This window comes from Periplaneta americana, chromosome 2 (assembly GCF_040183065.1).
Source record: "Periplaneta americana isolate PAMFEO1 chromosome 2, P.americana_PAMFEO1_priV1, whole genome shotgun sequence".
Classification (NCBI taxonomy): Eukaryota; Metazoa; Arthropoda; class Insecta; order Blattodea; family Blattidae; genus Periplaneta; species Periplaneta americana.
This window is the reverse complement of record NC_091118.1, coordinates 171791019-171814036: the sequence shown is the minus strand read 5'-3', so window position 1 is coordinate 171814036 and position 23018 is coordinate 171791019. Positions and strand designations below refer to the sequence as shown.

General features: G+C 34.7%; 1 protein-coding gene across 1 annotated transcript in view; it reads right to left on the bottom strand.

Moving 5' to 3' along the window:
• LOC138695208 (uncharacterized) overlaps positions 1-23018 on the bottom strand; it is a 666755-nt gene that overhangs the window by 114733 nt on the left and 529004 nt on the right. The window contains exon 13 of the mRNA XM_069819668.1: positions 11730-11825. Within this exon, the coding sequence (XP_069675769.1) occupies positions 11730-11825 (96 nt within the window). The remainder of the gene's footprint in view (positions 1-11729; positions 11826-23018) is intronic.

Sequence of the window (23018 nt, the reverse complement as noted above, 5' to 3'; positions counted from 1 at the left end):
TCAACATGAGTTGCTAATACGAAGGACGAAACTGGTAATTAGAATTAGGTACAATAGTCTATAGTGCGATAATATGCAAAAAAAAAAAAAAAAAAAAAAAGAACTGAAGCCTGTATCGAAATGAACAGCCACCATTTTCAATTGTGTTTAAATATCCATATTATGATTATTTTTATTTTTAACTTCATTCTCTATAGTGTACGCTAATGTGCTGTAGACAGTATAATACACACTGCATAATGAATACGTCCGCATGGAAAGCTCAGTTCATGAGTAAAAACACTTATTGTTAATACTGTACTGTACTTCGATTAAACAAAAACCTAATGAAAATTATCAAACTGAAAATGGCGATATTTCCTAGTTTACGTAAATGTATGAACTACATTTCATCCCTCCTATACCTAGTAAAGTGATATGTTTGTATGTTACGCCAGTATCATCGAACTCCAGTCGTGGAAAGAGGTAGCAAACCGTTAATCCAAAGGTATAGCCAGGTTAATATTAGAAATGTTAGTAAAAATAAAATGATGTCCCTGTATAAAGACAATAGCATTCCATAAATAAGTTTAAACAGCAAACATTCTGATTACATCGAAATTTATGAGTGATCAGACCTTTAGCCTGTCACGCAGGTGGTCTTGGCTCGAGTCTCGGGGTGGACTCGGATTTAAAATATACTTCAGAAATCCATAATGAAACTTATGGCGGACAAGGTTGCAGTTGGGGGTTTTCTCAGGATTCTCCCGTTTCCCTATATTAGGAATCTACAGTATTTCTTTCCGTCAACACTTGTTCATTCCTTCATCATTCCATAGCATTCCCCGTACGCCAGCTGGGGACGCGGGAGGTGGCTGGCCTTGGCGCTATTGAGGTTGCCTGCTTGAAATCTGGGCACGCAGAGAACCTTAGTGTAGTTGTGGTTTGGGAATGAGCTTAGCTTGAGTGTTAGCTCTCGAAAGGTCGCAGTGCTCCTCCCGAAATTCAATTTCAAATTCAATTTATCGAAATTTGTTTGTATTAAAATGTAAATACCACAGTATAGTAGGCTATATACAGTCACGAAGCTCAATACGTAGTAAATACGCATCCATAGATAGTTGCTAGCCACTAGGATCGCTAATATCGCCTCATTACAGACAATGTGAAATAGTACTGACATAGTCTATTGTTCCTAGCACCCTCACAACTCAAGCTTCGTGACTGTATACTAGACTGTGCAAATACTGCGAGATCCAACGAGCGGTGGAGTTTCCAGCCGCGCACACAAGGTTACGAATGCTGTGCAGAGATATGGCGGGGAATCCTGCCAGCTGTTCAAAGCCCAGTTAAGTGGGGTGGGGATGTATTGTCCATGTGTTGTGTTCATTGTGACATTATTTCTGAGTGTCAGTGTTTGACAAAGAAAATGAAATGGCTGTCACTGTAGCACAGAAAATTTTTTATTGTGAATTATTTAGTGAGAAATAAAGGTTACAAGAAATTAAACGGCATTTCAGAGGAAAATATCCGGAAACACGAGTTCCTTCACAATCGTACGGTTATAAACTTCTTCATAAGTGGAGATCTAGGGATCTGTGTGTAATAAAAAGGATTGTTGTAAATAAGAATCGTAAGGGATGAAAGAATTAATGGCATTCGAGTGCGCTTGGAATTGAGTCCCAAAACATCTTTTGAAGCGGAGGATCAATCATTTAAATTTGGTAAGTAGGTCTAATGCCATATTTCATTTATTATATTTATTTACTGACATATAGGCCATTCGTTATCTCGTGAAAACTGCCTGCGCGTCAGAGAAAGAAGAAAGTGGACTGAGAAGCTTCCCTCCCTCGCTACGCTTCTATTAGCTCACATACCACAGAGTTCTTGACTTCTTACTGTCAGTTACGACGCACTCATGCATTTGGTTTCACGAGATAACGAATGGCATATACTTCGCCAATTCTGGCTACAGAATTTAGTAAATCAAGTATTTTATAATATGTTATAACACGTTTAACAAAACCATGAACAATTTTACGGTAGAAATACAAATAAAAGAATAGTATGTCGAAGCTATTAAATAAATTGAATATTTTGACACACTAAATATTAAAACATAGAATTATTAAAAAAAAATATTTATTAGGAATATTACATATTTATTTATTTCATATATTAATTCTTTAAATTATTGCTCATTATTTCATTAATTTATTAATATAATGGAATAATTATCAATCTTCTTAATGAATCAATAAATCTTCTTAATGTATCCAGCTGTTTGCTGACAACATAAACTTCACTATAGTCCACTATAGTCTATTCAGTTTTTGTTTTTTCACGAGCAATGAGGGGTATTTTGATCGGTGTTCATTATAGATGCCTGTTGCTAGTAGCCAGAGTTGGGGTGTAGTCAATATATACTGCAGGGCTGTGTCTTCTGCAACTGGTACTGATGATTTTAACTTACTTCTTTTGTGGTTTATGGATGGACAGTATAGAAGAATGTGTTTCAGATCTTAATCATGATTATTACACCACAGACAAGTAGGATTATCAGAAATGTGAAATCGATTTAGGTACAATTGAGTGACAATGTGACCTGTTCTGGCTCTTGTTAAAAATGTTTGAACATGTCTGGGCAAGTTTTTGTACATTTCCAGATCATTTGGTTTCTTTTGTACAGACTGTAAAATTTTTCCTTTGTCAGAAGAGAGCCAATTGTTGATCCATAGGTTTATAAAATGAGACTTTACTGAAGTATAACCACTGGGTAGAGATATCACTTGAGGAGGTCTTGGTTGCAAATATGTTGCCTGTTTAGCAATTTTATCGACTTTCTCTTTTCCAGGTATACTACAATGACTAGGTATTCTCTGTTATATTATAGCAACGATAAAACCGGACGACTGACTGTAGACTCCACTTTTCGTTGATCTTCTTATACAGTGACATCATTTTATTTTTACTAACATTTTTAATATTAACCTGGCTATACCTTTGGATTAATGATTGAGACCCGGAAACACAGTTTGCTACCTCCTTCCACGACTGGAGTTCGATGATACTGGCGTAAAATACAAACAAATCACTTTACTAGGTACAGGAGGGAAGAAAAGTAGTTCATCCATTTATGTAAAGTAGGAAATATCGCGATTTTGAGTGTGATAATTTTCATTAGGTTTTGTTTAATCAAAATACAGTACAGTATTAACAATAACTGTTTTTACTCACGAACTGAGTTATCCATGCGAACGTATTCATTATGCAGTGTATATTATACTATCTACAGCACATTAGCGTACGATATAGAGAATGAAGTTAAAATTGAAAATAATCATAATACGGATATTTAAACACATTTTGAAAATGGTGGCCGTTCATTTCGATACAGGCTTCAGTTCTTTTGTGCCTATTATCGCACTATAGACTATTGCATCTAATTCCAATTACCAGTTTCGTCCTTCATACTTAGTAACTCATGTTGAAATAATTCTGTACCTACTCTGTAAAAGAGTACCTTACGTACTGTAAATTCAGTCTTCACTTCTGTCCGACCCGCACAGATAAAATTACTCAGACATGCTATCTACTGTCCGTCCAAGTGGTTATGTCGCAGGATCGTAGAAAGGGGAGAATCACGTGATAGTTAATTACATAACGAGGCCCTTTTGTTTAAGTTATTTTAAACAGTTGCATAATATTACGTAGACGTCCAATTAATTCCTAACAGAAATTAATGTTTTCAGAAAAGAGCTAAGAAGGTCCAGCCACTAGTCTTTACAGTGGAGCGAGCAGAAGCAGGTGGGGGAAATCGGGATGCGACGTAGGCAAACGGACGACAGTACCTGTGCGAAAATATGATTCAATATTGGAAGTTTTCGTCACTGGAAAACGCGAACATATTTCTGAAACATACTATTATCACCAACTCAGTACTGCGGCCTTGGTTATGTGTGGAGGATGGTTGGAACTTCGTTAGTAGAAGGGGTGGGATTGAAGTACATTAAAAAACTCAGGTACAATAAAAGTTGAAGTAAAAATAAAATGATGTCCCTGTATATGGAATATAAACAAGAGACTGAAATGTAGGTCACTTTCGTTATAGCGAAATTTTATTCTAGAGGACTGTAAAGATGTATCATTGAAGAAGAGTGTAGAATAGAATATTGTCTATTTATTTTGAAATCCAATTGCGTTAAAATATGAGGTATGTCGCACCTAAAGAAGAACTTGGGATATTAGAGGTTCTCATTATATCGTAATGTTATTGTGCTGCGACCTTGTGTTTGAAAACAGATTTCCTCTCTATACGAACACCAGTTTCCTATGTAACCCGATTCCAGATTCCGTCAAGGCAGCAGCCTGGTCACCGAATCCATTATTCATATGCTGCCGCATTGCTATGTCAATGTATCCATTTTCTAGGTTAGAGTTCCCAGTCTCTCCCCCCAAGTAGAAACATATGTTTCGTGTCAGGCGGATGCCTCTATATCCGAAACGTACGGTGTAGGTTATCTATAATGTATGAACCCAGTTTAAGAGGCGGCAATAATACGACGTTCTAGTTCCTGCGCAGATCCGTTAATTGAAAAGAAAACGCCGTTTGTTTCCACTAGCTTGGGCGAGAAGTCTGATCTCAGACGCGTACTGCCACTACATGGCGTTATTCCATTCTCTTACTTGGATTTTATGGCTAATTAGATTGTAGTTGGATTGCCATACGTTCTCAAACAGCGGAATTGTTCCGATTCTTAGAATCAAGAAAGATAATACTCATGTAATGAATGTATTTTCATTTTCTTCAGGTCTTTTGTGTTAAGTTCTTAGAAAATGAAAAAGCGTATTGTCCATATTCTTAAAGCCAAAAAATGTCAATACTTTAAATCTACACAGTGTGCCAAAAAAAGGCACGAAATTTAAATGGTTATATTCCTGTATATAATGATTCCAGCTTCTTTATTTTATAAAGATTAAGAAACAGACTTTTAAAGAAAACACTAAAAAAGATGTCCTGAACAAATTCATATTTTCTTAAAATTATTACTATTTTTTTCTAATTCTTCATTTAACTTTTGGTTTCAGGAATTAAATGTCAAAATAGTTACTAGTTATAACAACGTTTGTTGTTCCAAATAATGTCTCCTGTCAAAGACACTCATTGTCCTTCCACGCTATGTACTGTAGTTTTATTAATACAACTTATACTACAAATTTTACCAATTCCATGTACGATTTAAGTGCACACCTGCACAGAAACTAAAATTCTCTTACTTTATGGAAATTAGGGTTATATTAAGGGAAGAGGATACTGAAAATGTGAAATTCCTTGTTTTCTACTTGAAACTTAAACTTTTTTGTGTGCTGAACAACCGTACGTATAAAATCTAAATTTGAGTATTAGATTAAAAAGAAAGAGCAAAAGGGAACCCAAATTTGGCAATTAGTCCCTATTTGTAACTATTTACAAAAATTGATATAACTCAATTTTTTTTTAGATATTTGAGAAGTTCTTTTACCATTAGATTCACAAGAAGATTTACTACAAAATGGCTTCACTTGATTTTAATATACTTTACGAAAACAATATAACTGATTTTAGAATAGCCTATTATGGATTTCAGTTCTCGAGATCACTTCTTTGCATATTATTAATTATTTTCATATTCAATTTAAACATAAAAACTTTAATGAAGGTAAATCTTTTTAAACAGTCTGTTTAAGATCTGTACACAATTTGAGCTTCCTTAGTTTCTGAGTTATATATAAATTTATGTTGAGCACGGTGATCAAAAACCAATTTACGGAAAACCATCTAAAGAGTCACTTGATATAAACTTTCACCTGAAGGACCAGTCAATGATTTTTGTGTGATTACAATATTTACTACCTTCTTTATATTTTCTGCCTCTTTTTTGAGCAGTTGCTTACAGTTTTCATATTATTTACAAGCCTAGTCTTCTATTTGCTAATTCTGCCCATGATATGCAACTAACTTTATCTACAAATGCACTATAAACACAAAAATACACTAATTGCAACCTATATAATACACGCTATTTATATACTTCTTGTTTCAGATACTACAATAACTATTCTATACTTTAGATCAAAACAATTTTCAAGCATGTCTGGCAAAAACAACCGAAGGAATAATACCATCTCCTACTATGTAATGAATAAAACGAAAAACTATAGGCGATAGGGCTACCACACTATTGAAGAATAAAATTATATACAAGAAACAACCGAAATAAGATTAACAGTGTGGTAAATTTGAAAGAAATCAGATTGGAAAATGAAGTGGACTAACAGAGTTTTAAAAATGGCATCATTAAATGTCATAGCATTGAGTTAGGACATAAATTTTATTTGTAATTATTATATTCTCTACAGTCGAAAGATTATCTTAAGCGCAATTTTTTAACGTGAATTTTAGTCAAATTTCAGTATCATCTTCCCTTAAATTAATTTTCATCGGTCGCTTTCTGTTTGTAAATGAGCAACATTACATTAACGATAACCAGCGACGGCAGGTGAAAGAAGTTCAACCAACCTAAGCATATTTATCTGCTCAGTTTTACAATACTAAACAGGCTGTAAAATGGAAAATATTCTCTGGACTTAAATTTACAAAAGACAATAATTTATCAGTTCATTTTGCATATAAAAACTTTTCGAATGAAATATTTCTAAGAACTTTGTAACTATTTCGAAAGTCAGGAGAATGTATCTTGGTACTAGTCTACACTATATGTATTTTAAGATGTTTACAAAAAGATTAAAAAATATCATTTACAATAACAATTATGAAAATTTACTGGAAAATTGAACTATAAATATTGAAAACGCAAAGAAAGAAGATTGTGTGCAGACACAGAGACAAAATGGTACAGTATGTATCAGAAAAAACTTCGTCATATCCCAGATGTTGAAGGATTTCAATTTTGATAATGCACTGAAGAAGGTTTCTAATTTTTTAAAAACATTTTCGTTATTATGCGTGTAATGGGGAATAAAATGAAACATGAAGTTTGGCTTATGAATATAAATGTAGAATAGCACATCATATACGAGGCCTGTCTAAAAAGTATCCGACCTTAATTTTTCCCGCGTAAAGTTGTGATTCTAAGGCGGCGCCACTGTGCACGGTGGAAGGAGGAACTGTAATGCGCATGCTTGAATTTTTTCACCGCATTCGCTTGTGCCAGTCACTGGCTGGTGGTCGCCAAGTAAGGTGCTGTTCTAGGTGTTTGTTGGATTCAGTTTTCTCGCAAGATGACTGAACGAATTGAGCAAAGATACTGCATCAAATTTTGTCAAAAGCTTGGTGATTCTCAAAGTCAAACAATTCGTAAGATTCAGCAGGTGTTTGGGGAAGATGCGATGGGTGTAACACAAATTAAGGAGTGGTTCAACCGATTCAAAGATGGCCGCACATCAGCGGAGAGTGAGCAGCGTTGTGGCAGGCCCCAAACTGCTCGGAGTGCAGCTGTTGTTGAGAGGGTGCGAAATTTGGTGATGGCAGATCGTCGTTTGACCGTGCGGGAGATTGCCGAAGAGGTTGGAGTGAGTAAAGATTCTGCACATGCAATTTTGCGTGATGATTTGAACATGAACCGAGTGGCTGCGAAATTCTTGCCCAAGTTGTTGTCCCCGGAACAAAAGGACCTCCGTCGTGACGTTGCACAGGACCTTCTGGACACCGCCAACACTGATCCTGGGTTTCTGAACACCGTGATAACTGGAGATGAGTCATGGGTGTACGGGTACGACTCAGGAACAAAAAGACAGTCGTCGCAATGGAAGCATCCCGAGTCTCCAAGGCCGAAGAAAGCGCGGCAGGTTCGAAGCAAAATCAAGGTGATGCTGACTGTTTTCTTTGATGTCCGTGGAATTGTGCATCACGAATACGCACCGGAAGGACAAATGGTGACAAAGGAGTACTATCACGATGTTCTCCGGCGACTCCGTGATGCAGTTCGGCGCAAAAGACCAGACATGTGGACGGCGAACAACTGGCACTTGCATCACGACAACGCCCCCGCACATTCATCCCAATTGATACACACTTTCTTGGCCAAACATGGAATTACAACCGTTCACCAACCTCCCTACTCTCCAGACCTGGCTCCTTGCGACTTCTGGTTGTTTCCAAAATTGAAGACACCACTGAAAGGATCCCATTTTGAGAGTAGAGAAGAGATAATGCGGAATGCGACGACGGAGCTGAACACCATTCCAAAAGAAGACTTCCAGAGGTGTTTCCGGCAGTGGAAGGATCGGTGGGCTAAGTGTGTGCAAGCACAAGGGGCCTACTTTGAAGGGGATTAGGGTCCCAACCCCGTCAGGTATTTGAAATATTTTTTCTGGCTAAAGGTCGGATACTTTTTAGACAGACCTCGTATTTTCTGAAAAGGAATTAGACTAAAATGTGTAACTTGATGTTCAAATTTTCTTGGTTTCACCACTTCACTTCAGATATAAATTTGATGTTACATTGTAAGAATTAAACGTAAGTAAAGTTACTAATCAAACCACAACTGTTCTAGTAGTGAAAGCTCCGTTACTGTTAATTTGTGACTAGTAAGTTAATTAAAAGCCAATTTTCCAAACTCAAACTTCAAATAACACTTTCAAAACATTTGTGTGAATAAAACAAATCGTTACGCTATAAAATTACACAATAAAGCAAATTCTAATATTCACAGAGAATAAATGGGCTACTCCTCAATCATAGCTAAGAAATATTTTGTAATACTAATGGCCATTTGTGTACAGAGATGTTTTAAATTCAGCTGGTCTTATGCTGGCTAATATTTCAAGTGGATCTAATAATTATTATATGAGAAGAAAATCTTCTCAAAATTTATTCTGTATCTGAAATAGCGTTACTGTGCAATAATTTATAAACACAAAAATAATCTAATATGACTAATGAGCAAATTTAAAATCAAAATGTAATTTTCGAAGGTATGACTATAAAAAAGAGATTTATCGTTGTATTGATATGAGATTTTATACATTCATTTTAATTCCAGATAACTAATGATTGAGTTAATGTTCGTAAATGGGCTCTCTATACATTGACATTATGATTTTATACTACTACTGTACTGTGTTACTATATCGAATAGAGTCGGTCTGAGTGGCGTAGTCGGTAGAGTGCTGGCCTTCTGTGCCCGAGCTTGCGGGTTCGATCCCGGCCCAGGCCGATGGCATTTAAGTCTGCTTAAATGCGACAGCTCATGTCAATAGATTTACTGGCATGTAAAATAACTTCTGGGAGGCAAAATTCCGGCACACCGGCGATGGTGATGTAACCTCGGCAGTTTCGAACGTCGTTAAATAAACCATAATTGTAATTTATATGGAATAGAGAACTTTAATAGGAAATAACGTATAAATTTACCGTTTATACTAATGAAAATGTATGATTGTAACTTTAGAATTTGATTGCGAGTAATTAATCGCTTTGCAGACAATAAATCAGTATGACGACATTTCAGTTGTAGAATTGTGAAAAATTAGTTTGTTTGACAACATTTCTGTAATACATAATGTAATTTATATATTAGTGAATGAATGAATGAATGAAGTGCATTTATTGATGTACAATTACACAAACTTCTGTACACAAGATTCTTCGCACGAGCCTGTACGGCCATTCGTGCTATAACTATGCACAGTTTGCATTTGCAAACAAAACAAAAAGAGTACTAAGGTAATAATAAAATAGTAAAACAACAATTGTTATCATTACTACTGTTATCATTAATTATTATTATTATTATTATTCTTATTATTATTATTATTATTATTATTATTATTATTATTATTATCATAATTACAACTAATCTAATTTCATACTAAATTTCACAAAAAGAAGAATAATAATAAAAATAAAATAAATGTAAAATATGAAAGAAAAAAAACACACAGTGATATATAAATAATTCAATTCAATTCTATTCTATTAAAATTCTACTAAATAATCCAAATAATAAATAGAAATGTAAGACAAAAAAACATATATACACGCAATAAAAGCAAATAGGAAAAAAAAACAATAAATACAAAAAGAACACTATTCTCTAATTACCTTACTTGCGATCAGTGTTAATACTACCCATTGCAACACTAACAAATAACTCTTCCTCTTATTTCCTTGGTCCTCTCCCCCTCGGCCTTATATATTAGTGAAAACTAAGCGATTGAAATCTGGTTTAAATAATATTGTTTGATTATTATTTTAAAATAAGGTCTTTTAAATGTTATAAACATGCTACCATATGTTATATAATGTAAACAAACAGATACACTTTGAAAAGTAATTAAATATTCTTAGCTAGATTGCGTCTCTTACTTTATTTCTGTGAATAATGTCTTATAAAAATTCTTTATGTTGTTAATGAGATTCAGTGTCATGTGTTTGTTAATCAACTTGCAAGCGTTTGTAATTCTGCATTCCTGTGTTGTGGGTACTCCTCTGTTACATGAAATACTTTCCACAAACAATGATTTTGTGTATTCAGATTCTAAAATTCCAGATATATAGAATTTTTTAAGCTTCTATGGTCAAATATTCTTTTTTATATTCATATTTTATTGTACACTGGAAAGCAACGATATTTTAGAAACAAAATTGAATGAGAATTGTGAGAATAATCACATTTACGACGTATAAATTTTATTTTTGTTTCTTATAATTGTAATTTAAACAAAAAAGTAACAAATATATTACAAACTTAATACTAAATTATTAATGTGCAATTGAATTTTTTTGGAAGCAAAATAGATATTAACTTGCCGATACTGATAGTTACATAACAAAATAAAAAAATTTGCCGGCTCAATTTTAAAGCTACTATGTTTAGAAATAAGTTACAAAACTCCAAGAATAAGAAAATAATATTTTATGAACCATAATTGAGGGGCGTTTTCACAAAACTCGTTATCTACATTTTTTCCGATTTTGAGGTTTTAGCGTATCCTTGTGTTTTTGGGTCAGGAGAATCCAATAGTGCTATCAGAATTAAGCTAAAGTTGGTAAGTATATCAGTAAATTGATCTTGAAATAAAAGAGATTTTTCAAAATTCGGTATCTACAGTTGTGTATTTTAGAAAAGAGGTCTCTTGAAAAAAAAAAAGATTTTGCAGATAACGAGTTTTGTGAAAACGCCCCTCAATTGTAAATATAATGCATTTTTCGACAATTTTTAAGCAATAAAATACAACATTTATGACTACTGAGAAACAATTATTTGAAATAATTATATTTTATAGTTCGTAACATTATAGTTCATAACAATAAACAATATTTATTTATCATACTTCGAATTGAAAGAAAAAATACAATGCAGATTTGCACGGTTTCTCATATAAATGTACCTAATTCAGATACGAATCATGAAATTCTTACAACATTTGTGTTGTGCATTAAAAATTAGTTTTATATTATTTTACACTGTATTTGGTTTCTATAATGAACGAGAGGACTTCGGCGTGGCACCAAAAAATGGATACAGAGAACTATCCACTTTCTATACAACAAAATTTAGAGTGTTGTACCTTGTGTCGTCTAGCATGTTACGACTTGGGATGTCTTGTAACTGAACATTACGTTTGGTGTCAAGAAAAGTAAGTGGAAAATAGTTCTGTAACATCAGATATCCAGACTGTGTTATGTACCAACTTATTAGCACCGAAATGAAACGCACAAACATGTGTAAGGCGGGAGTGTCTACCTATATGTTTTCGTGGCACTAGTTGTCTTGTTTCATGCTGAGATTCTTTCGACAGCCGACTTAGCGTGTCGGTTGGTGAATTGAAATGCATTGAAACTGAAATACACATAAACATATGTTAAAGATATGAAACGTCACAAATAAAAAAAGGAACTTCAATAAAGTGTGCTTATAATATAATTTTCAAAAGTAGAGTTGAATATTATTACAAACACTCTTGAGTAATTAATAAATGAAATATGTTGTTTTTATTATTGTCCTTTTGTTTTCTTGAATATTTCTATTATATGAAATATTACGAATTATACATTTATATACAAATAACGTGATGATATTTTAGAGTGAATTTTAATCACGAATGTCGAAGGCACGATTGTATCCGTTAACGTCTGTTGGAGTTTAATTGGATTATAATATAAAACTTATCTCAAATAATATTTTACAAGCCTAACGAAGTAACAAGTATACCCGCAGTAAAATTATATCTTCAATTAATTGATTAAATCTAAGTTTAAATTTCAAATACTTATGCAGTATTTAGTAAAAGAATTCAAACATACACTTAAACAGCAACTAAGTTTGAATGACTGATTATAAAAACATACTGAAGTTACTTCCCAAAAAAAAAAAAAAAAAAAAAATGAAACTTTTCTGATTCCGATTTTACATACAGAAATTTGAATCCTTTTGTTAACAGTTAATACACTTTTTCATATTTTATGCATGTATAAGATTATTTTCAAAAGGTATCGTTTTAGTGCTGTGAGAGATTTTTTGATTTTTAGTTTTTGATATAAATTCAGGAGTGTGGAACTCTTCAGAACTATGTATCAGCTCCGTAATTATGAATACCAGCTCTTGGTAACGGACCTAACAGCAAATTTCAGTTTGTTGTTGGAGCCCATACGTAACTTCGATACCTCACATGTTCCTACGTCTATGACAAATTATAGAAATCCAAAATCTCACACTACAATGAATATTTTTTGGCCTTACATCACACTACGATGACTGAGGCAACTTTTAACAATGAAGCTAATTTTTCACGTATCGTACTATTATTCCCCACTACCCTTTACTCAACTGTTTCCTTCACAAAATGCACTGAATCATTATTTTTAATTAATTCTTTGAAAATGAAGACTAAATAAGAAATATCTTTCTCGTGTACTTTTTGTTCTACGGTTTTTTAATAATTGCATTAAGAGAATACAAACTAATGTTGTTAATACTGAATGGTCAATAAATAAACGATCTTTAATATCAATATGCTGAAACTACTACGTCATTTATCAGAGTACATACAAGGTGTTTCTTAAAAAGTAACGCATAATTGCAATTAAAATTGAAAGAGTGTATTTGGGACATAAAGATCAGATATGTCTAACCAATTTAGAAAGGAATATTTTTATAGAAGCAAAATATTTTTTGCGACTATTATGCGAGTTATGGCGTCATCGGAAACATTTTAAATGGGATCATAGGTGTTTCAAAACTATCTGAAAGAGGATATTTTTATGTAATATTTCTTTTATTTCGTACAGAAGTACCACAGTCTAGTATATACAGTCACGAAGCTCAATACGTAGTAAATATGCATCCAGAGATAGTTGCTAATCACTAGGATCGCTAATATCGCCTCATTACAGGCAATGCGAAATAGTACCGGCACAGTCTATTGTGCCTAGTACTCTCACAACTCAAGCTTCGTGACAGTGTATACTAGACTGTGGAAGTACTATGGTTATGGTTATGGTTACTGTGGTAACAATTTTATTGTTGATATATTTTGTTAGGCCCTGTGTTATAAAAACAGTTTCATTTATTAAATCAACATAAAACAAGATACAGTATTCTTAACATAAATTATATTTTTTATATCTCTGAAAAGTCCATAGCCTATTCTCTGAATTTCGCATATATTCCACTCACAGATGACTGGCAAATAGGTGACCGATTTAAGTAAGTTCCTTTGAAAAGCGTGCATACCTCTTGTTGTTTAGCTACGTCTTCTGTCAACAAATCGGACCATCATCAGGATCTCTATTCTCTCATTTTCTGTAAATAATATCTTATTTTATGTCGATTTCGTCAATAAAATTGTTTCATAACACGGAGCCTAACAAAATACTATTGTTGTTATTCTTTAGTCAACTATTCCGAAGACACATCTGAACCTCACAAGTGATATCAAGAAGGCATCACTTATATGAGGCAATTAGACCAGGAGATGATGGGGTAGGTTGGTCAGTTTCTTTCTCCCCTCCATTGCATACATCGTCTACTAGCTACATAATACACTAGTCATATTTCAGATGCATACAAACAATATTGTTCTTCCTCTGACACATATCGTCAAGTGAGATATACTACCTGATAATAGACAAAATACTATATCAACAATAAAACTGCTACCATGGTAACAATCATAACTATAGTGCTTCCGTACAAAAATAAATCAAATTTCAGGAAAAAATATGCTCATTCAGATTATATTTAAAAAAACTATAGAATGACATTTAGAATGTTCTCGATGACGTCATAATTAGCACAACAATAATCTTCTCTGAAAGCTAACCGCAACTTCTCTTGCTCAGGAAATTTCGAGGACGACAAGCATGGTGAAAGATGGATTCCGTGTGTCAGTTGTGATCAATGGTTTCATTATACATATCAATACCTTTCAAAATGCAGAAAGAACTTTAATTGTTTGGGTTTTAGGTATAAATCTGACTGAGGGATTTAAAATTTGATTGAATATTCCTAAATATTTTAAATTTAAGGACTATCACGAAATTACCCTTATACTATCACGTAATTATACCAACCCTTCTACAGTGATAATTCTTTTTTCTTTATGCAATAATTGCTTGTTTGCTATTATTGGATGAATTTATTTTAGGTAAAAATGCGACATGTAACTTCCTGAAACTTAATAATGTACGTACATTAAAAACGCTCATTTATTTTTAAATTTGAACCTTATTTTTGCACCGAAACCTTAGTATCACGAAATTATCCGAGACTCCCTATAACAAACGTAATGAAGGAAAGTTATTCCAGCTAAAATAAAAAGAGTAGATATTATGACTAAGGGTTTTATAGTGTAACTAAACCTGGAAAAGTAACTGTAAACCCATTTTGGAATTGATCGTCTCGTACCTCGTCCTGACATTACATACAGATCAATACTTCGGCATACGTAATCGTCAGAAACATTTCGATTTCAGGTTACTGTACGTAAACACACTATGCATAACCTACAGTAGCGACGATGTGGAAAGCCATTGTGTGACACATATCGTTACATAAACTGTACAAAAATCGAAGCCCACAATTTTATTGGTCGCACATGAAACATATATTACACCGCGGTACTTGCAGGAATGGTTTCGACACTTTCATTGTGGAACAAGATTCAGAGCTAAGACCAGCTTTTTATATAGACACTGGCAAGTGTTGGAGACACGTTTCTGGAATCTTTTTCTTTTATATTTCACAATGTGATTTGCAGCTCTGCCAGACAGGGAATTTGTGGGTGGAAATTTAGAGCAAACCGCCGCCCTCAATCAATTTCTCACTCGGTGGCTGTGTCCCGATTTTCTGCTGCAAGAGAAGATTAATCCTTCAGAAAAGGGTCGGTAAAGCAGAAGTTATCTGTCGAGCGAATTTAGCATTAAACTCCTAAACGAATTAATTTGGATTTAACGTTAACATAATAGAGATTTTAGAAACACTCTGACATTTCCTTCATTTATGGCTTTAATAGCTCTTGGACTTACATAATAATATAAACTGAAGATGGATATAATTATGCGGTTCAGTTACATAGATGGCTATTAAATAGTACATTATGCAACGAGCTTATAATGGTAGTAATTAAGACGCGAGTATGTTTATGAAACGAGCGCAAGCGAGTTTCATAATTATCATACGAGCGTCTTAATTACCATTATAGGCAAGTTTCGTACGACTTTTTATGCTCGACCATATTTCTAACTTGAAATTATTCATAAGTATTCATATTATTCTTATCTGACTGGGGAGCGGAATTGACCTTGTGCAATATCTCGTAAATTGTGAGATGTGCGCAGATGCGAAAGTATTAATTTTTTCCGAGGAACAAATGTCATTGACCTTGATATAATATAGAGAGTAAAATGAACATTAATCTTGATATAACCTGGAAATTGATTTAGACATTGAAAAACGAGATGACAAATTGAATTTATTTGAATATTATTTACAATTAACGCTACTTATTATAGTAACAGAACATAAACTTCTGCGACTGTATTGGATTTCCAGCCTCCGTGACGTTTCGCTAGTTGTCTTTCGATTGCATATCCGAGAATAATCTATACTTGCGCTTTCATTTTGCTACACACCATTCTGATTGGTGGAAAACCTGAACTTTAATGAATAGGTGTACTTTAATGAGGTCCATTAAAGGGCTCCCACCAGTTGTATAATTACTACATTTCGGCATGGTCGAGCATAAACACATTTAAAAACCAGGGTATGATTAGTGGACATAAAAGATAAAGGTATACACTTTAGGCACCATAAAGGCGCATAAGGGGATGGAGGTAATAGCTTTCATGATCTCGACCTCTGGAATGAGGTGGTGTGGTCAGCACTACGCTCTGATGCCTTTTTCCTCCGGGAAAGACCTAATACTCAATTTTACAGGAGGCTGAGTAGACTCCAAAGCCGTTTTGAAAGTTATGACAAAAAGAAAAATTCCGCTGTTACCTTAGATTGACCTCAGGGCTTCCCAGTCCGCAGCCAGTTTTATGTCCCTATTTGTACTAGAAGTTCGCAACTTTATCTAGCTTCTGGTGCAATAAAATACTTTTTTTGATAGCTATTCCTAAAAGTAGATATTTTAACGTTAGATATGCGTGTTAAAAATGAAGTTAAGGATGTTCGAGAATAAGGTGCTTAGGAAAATATTTGAGACTAAGAGGAATGAAGTTATAGGAGAATGGAGAAAGTTACACAACGCAGAACTGCACACATTGTATTCTTCATCTGACATAATTAGGAACATTAAATCCAGACGTTTGAGATGGGCAGGGCATGTAGCACGTATGGGCGAATCCAGAAATGCATATAGGGTGTTAGTTGGGAGGCCGGATGGAAAATGACCTTTTGGGCAGGCCGAGACGTAGATGGGAGGATAATATTAAAATGGATTTGAGGGAGGTGGTATATGATTGTAGAGACTGGATTAATCTTGCTCAGGATAGGGACCAATGGCGGGCTTATGTCAGGGCGGCAATAAACCTGCGGATTCCTTAAAAGCAGTAAGTAAGTAAGTAAGTAAGTAAGTAAGTAAGTAAGTAAGTAAGTAAGTAAGTAAGTAAGTAAGTAAGTAAGCGTGAGAAAAGTACTTTTAACACTAGTGCGGAAAAGTATCTTTAACACTGACTTTCAGCTGTTTGCGCCGATTGTCAATTATTTCCCGCAAGATGCCACACGGGAGCAATCTCAGCCGATTAATAAAGGGATTCAAACAATGACAGGTCTACTTTTAAAATGACTGTTTCTGATTAAGATGAATTAAATTGCTTCAAAACTATTTTTTAAATAGTTAATTGTATGAAACAATTAGGAATTAGATGTAATTAAAAATAATAGAGGGCAGCAGGGTTCTAACCGGAAGCCTCTCGATCTCTCGTTTCGCTAATGTTCTTACAAAATAAAATATGTCTAAATAACTATTATTTTATGTTTCATATACGAGGAACGAAAAATAACTCGAGCATTTTAATATCTCAGTTCAAGCCCGACTAAAGATGCATTCTTATTGCAGGCATCCCTTGAAAGAATTTAGTTCCTATAAAAGTACACTCAAAATAAAAGTATTTACAAATGTGATAAATACGAAATACTGGGCAGATAGTAGAGAAACCGCAACGCGACATTCTGGCTCTTCTCTCGACCAGTCCATAGATTTCGCTTATGCAGCGAGCTTGGTATCGCTAATGACACGTCAGAAGTTTAGCTTACGTGAGTCATGTTGAGTCTTTCGTAGAAGTAATCGACACAATTGTGCCCGTGTGATCGTTAATAAATTGTAGCATAAAATGGCACACAGATGTAGCATGGCATTGAATGTGTTTATGTATGAAACTCATGCGTGACCAAATATGGCCAATATAATTTGAAGGCGTTTTCATTACATGTCGTAAAATCATACTACTTGTGAATAAATTCCTCGAGGCAGGATGGGTTTCTTCTAATTGGTTATTTTAAGACGCTTTATTCACTGCTGTAGTTATCTAGCGTCTGAATGAGATGGCGGTGATAATGCCAGCGAAATGAGTCCGGGACCAGCGCCGAAAATTACCCAGCATTTTCTCTTATTGAGTTGAGAGAAAACCCTGGAAAAATCTTAACCTGGTAACTTGTCTCAACCAGGATTTGAACCCGGGCCCGCTCGTTTCACGATCAGGCATGGTTACTGTACTACACAGTGGTGAACGACAGGACTTGTTAGAGATAAGAAACGAAGAATACGACATACTTACATACTTTGCTGACCGAGAAAAACTGACGAAATTAAACATTGCTTGGAAAATTCTCTTACAAATCGCATTGTCAGCTTATGTAGGAAAGTTCTGTATGAATTGTTACGAAGCTATTCAAGATAACATATTACAAATTACGGCGGTGCAAGAACCACGACCGTATGATCATATAATCAGGCGTGAATTTTGTTGGAGGATGTTATATGAAGTGCAGAATGGCAAAATTTACTCTAATCTCTATCTGTTTTCGGACATGTCTTAGTTTCGTCTCGATCCCCCCCCCAGATAACTTATTTCACTTTTACCGCTGGGGAATTGTAAAACAAAAATAGTCCACATATCCTAGAAAAAGTGAAAAATATTATCCGACGAAACATCGCCTGTATTTCTTAATGGCAACTGCATCAAATGATGCGTCACTTCTTAAACGGATACGACAAATGTTAGGAACAAGAAGGCAGACTATTAGGCCTACAGATTCTTTCTTTTTATTTTAGTTGCTTATTTAACAACGCTGTATCAACTACTAGGTTATTTATCGTCGATAAAATTGATGATAAACAGATGATATGTGGCGAGATAGGCGAGGATTTGCCATACATTACCTGGCATTCGCATTACGGTTGAGGAAACCATCTGAGAGAATCCAACCGGTAATCAGTTCATGCGGGAATCGAACCTACAACTCAGCGTAGCTCCGTATCAGCAGTGAAACGCGTCTGTTGCCTGAGCTACGCAGCTAAATCTCTCCTTTCTTAATTGGGGTCAATAAATAATATTTTAACTGCTTACATTTAGTCATATTTTACATTAATTACTTGAAATCATCGATACCGTGCGACATACTACCGATAGCAAGTTCGCTGCGGAATCGAAATCTACGAGCGACTCGAGGGAGAGCCATAATGCCGCGTTGCGGTTTCTCTTCTATCTATTCACCCGACACTAAGTATAGTTGCACTACGAAAGATACAACCACTTCAGGGCTAGTTAATAATAATAATAATAATAATAATAATAATAATAATAATAATAATAATAATAATAATAATAATAATAATAAATAGCCCGAGTCATAAATTTATTCTCATTAAGAAATATGTACGAGAATTACACTTGTCCAATTTTCTTGAGTAGACATAACCCAGATGCATAATTCTGCTAGAACAAGTCAATGGCCTCTAGTGATGGAAGTAAAAGATTGTTTTGTATGTAGAGAAATTACAGTTTAAGCGTTAAACGTTACTAAGGACAACGTCTGGCATTTGTTTTTAAGCCGCTCGGGTACAGTTAATGCGATGCCTTGAATCCAGCACGAGGATGAACAGCTCGTTCCTGCTTCATTATTAACACTGTCTGTAAACGGTGTTTCTGTGCCGAAATGTCTGGCGTCCCCCATTAAAACTGGGGATCTCATTATTACGTAACTTTTATGTATACACTCCATCGTTAGACTCATTAAGTTTTATGCAAAGAGTTTTACCTGCAAGGCTGTTATTCATTCTCAGATCCAGTGAGCATTCTTTGATACATAGGGCGTTGCATTATACTTTTACGCACTTCAATTTGGTATACAGGGCGTTGCGTTATACTTTTACGCACTTCAATCATTTTCTGTAATACACTACATTAAAGTCACAGCTATTAATGCACGATAATTATAGAATGTAACGTGCTTGAAGTTCGAGTCCCGGTCTGGCCTGGAATTTTTTATTGTAAGCGGACAAGGTCGAAGTTGGGGTTTTTCTCAAGGTTCTCCATAGCATTTTCCAGCAGCTGTCTGGTGAACTACGGAGGGAGATTGTCTAGAAGTGAGTAGGGTTGCATGTTAGAAACCTGGATATTAAGCGAACCTTAGTGTAGTCAGGGGGCGTAGGTTGGAAATGCACCTAGTTTGAGATTAGCACTAGAGTTCTCTCGGATGAACATAGCGCTAGGATTATCCTTCCCCCTTCAGGATAATAATGTGCTCGAAAATTATTAGAGTTAATATCAGTCATATATATGTACAATGCATATATATATATATATATATATATATATATATATATATATATATATATATATATACTGTCCAAATTTCACGAGAGGATCCCTGCGAGGGGAGTATGATCCTTGCGGGATAAGAGGAGAGCGTTCTTGAAGGAGCAGGTGAATGGGAGTGATATCATTGGCCGGCTGGGACATACAAGGCTCATCAATGGCCGGCCGGTTCATTGTCAGGAAAAGGTTATAAGAGTGGGGGAAAAAGTCGCATTCCTTGCTCGGATCTTCTCGTGAAATGCGAACTGTATATACAATCATTTCACCCTTGTAAAAATTTGGGGTTATTTGTCCTACAAGCAGTTGCAGTTGGTAGCACAGAGTAGCGCAACTTCAAAAGACTCTCTGAGGCAACACAAGACTTTACACCGAAAGAATAACATTCTTACCCAAAGCGGGATTTCAACCTACGACCATAACTTTCACACATCATCAAAACTATCTTAATCGTTATGCTCAATTTTTGCTTTTGACTTCGAATTAAGTTCTTTTCGTTACTACGCATGGGAAGGGGCGGGGTAAATTGAGAATTTACCGTCACATGAAAAGGTAGCCTCCGCTCCTCGTAATTACCCTTTGCTTCTTGTCTTCCTTTATTCTCCTTCTATTAGCCTACCTATATCTTATTCTCCTTGGCTTCCCCTTGTTCTCCTCGTATTCTCTTTCTCCCCTTGTCTTCTTCTTGTTTATCTTTTCTTCTACTTGATCGCCTTATCGAACTGTAATTATTCTTATCGTCCCCTTATCGTATTCTCTTCCTCTTTGCATTCCCCTTGTTTTCGTTATATTTCCCTTGTCCTTGCCTTCCTTTTGTTCTCCTTATCATCCTCCTTGTATTTCCTTATTCTCCTTTTATTCCCCTTGTTCACCTTATAGTTCCCTTGCTTTCCTTGTCTTCCCATTGTTTTTGTTGTATTCCCCTTGCTGTCCTCGTCTTCCCTTCTCTTTCCCTTATTCTTCTTGTCTTCACCTTGTTCTCCTTGTGTTTACCTTGTTTTCCTTGTGTCCGTCTTCTACATAAAGATATGGAGTATAGTAAAGCAACTATGCGCCTGTCGACAGCTGATCGTACCCACACGTAGTTCTACGTAAAATATATGCAGTGTAGTGAAGCTATGCATCTGTCGATTTTTTAAATTGCTAAGATGGTAAAAGAAATCATGGCATTTTAAAGGTTGAATTCTTTTCAAATAATTCACAACGAAAAGTAGAAATACCCTATATGCAGTAATTTATTTATCTTAGATAAACATTTTCCCGTCAATAATAAGTAGTCTGTCTCATTTCTCAGTTCATTATATACACTAAAAAAAATACTAAAAAAATTCTCTGACTATTCTTGAACTTGAACATCATTGTGTATTTTTGATTCCAAATAGACTTTCTAATATTTGCTAAGAATTATCATATTCCATGTGCATCATTCACTGATGAACTAACTCGTTATGCAGGGTGCCCCAAAAGTCAATACCCATAAAAAAAGGGAGATCGAATGATAATATTATATTTTACTGACAGATGATTGAATGATTATATAGCAATTCACTCTAGTGTTTACATTAGTAACTAATTGTAATATGAAAGTGAAGGGCGGGTAATTTGAAATCTATGGGGAGATTAAAATATAATCTAAGTTCAATAACGGGTAGTGACTTTTGAGCCACTCGTATATTGAATATAAACGAAATGTAACCAATAAATTTTGAGAAATCGCTGTAAACGGATAGATGGACATTAGAGATGAACGAAACTAACTGCCGCTCTCGCTCGCTGTGTTCGTTGCACTTGTCTTTCGAGTCTCATCTCGTAACTCTTGTGCGCTTCGAGTCTCGCTCATCATTCTCGAAATAGCATTTAGTCGACATGGAAAGATTTCGTAACTTTGAACAACATACATAATTGAAATAGCATTAGAAATGTTTAATTGATACAAAAAGACAAAAGAAAACAGTATCACAGTTATCAAAATGTTCTGGTTCTACTATCAGATATTACCTATGGTTATATAAATAAAAAAATCTAAAATAAATTTGAATTTCTAAGAAACATAAAACATAGACTTAAATAAAACATTCTGTTTTAATTAAAATTTGTTCTCAAACATACGAAAAAGAATAATAATAATAATAATAATAATAATAATAATAATAATAATAATAATAATAATAATAATAATAATAATAATAGTAAGAGCCTAGTAATTAAGTAAAGATTGGGAAACGGATTACTACAGTTGCCAAAACAGAGAAAAGTTCAGTCTGATACAAACAACTGTGACGATTCAAGACTGCTTGACGTTCGAGAGTTGATCACTCCCGAAATCCCGATGTTTTGAACGTTTGCTTGCTAGCAGTCAACGACAGGAAATACTGTCGTGCGGGTTTTCGGCTTTGCGGGCGCTGTTAGTCTTGCATTCTCGCTCGTTGTTAATCTCTAAAAGACACGTAGACAAACCGAATGCGTGTTCAAAAGTATTCATGTGCCAGAGATGCTGAAAGCTTGTAATTCTGTGCAGATCCATAAGTTGATTTCTTGCGATATCGTAATTACTATCTATGAGAGCGTAAAAATGAATGTAACGAGAAGATAAGTTTTAAGACAAATTATTAGTTTCTTCGTAACAATATCGTAATACCAGTAGGAAAGAGGTTTAAGCCCGTGTAGAGAGTAGTGTAGTCTACAAAACGAAAGGAAATGGCGATCGATTGCG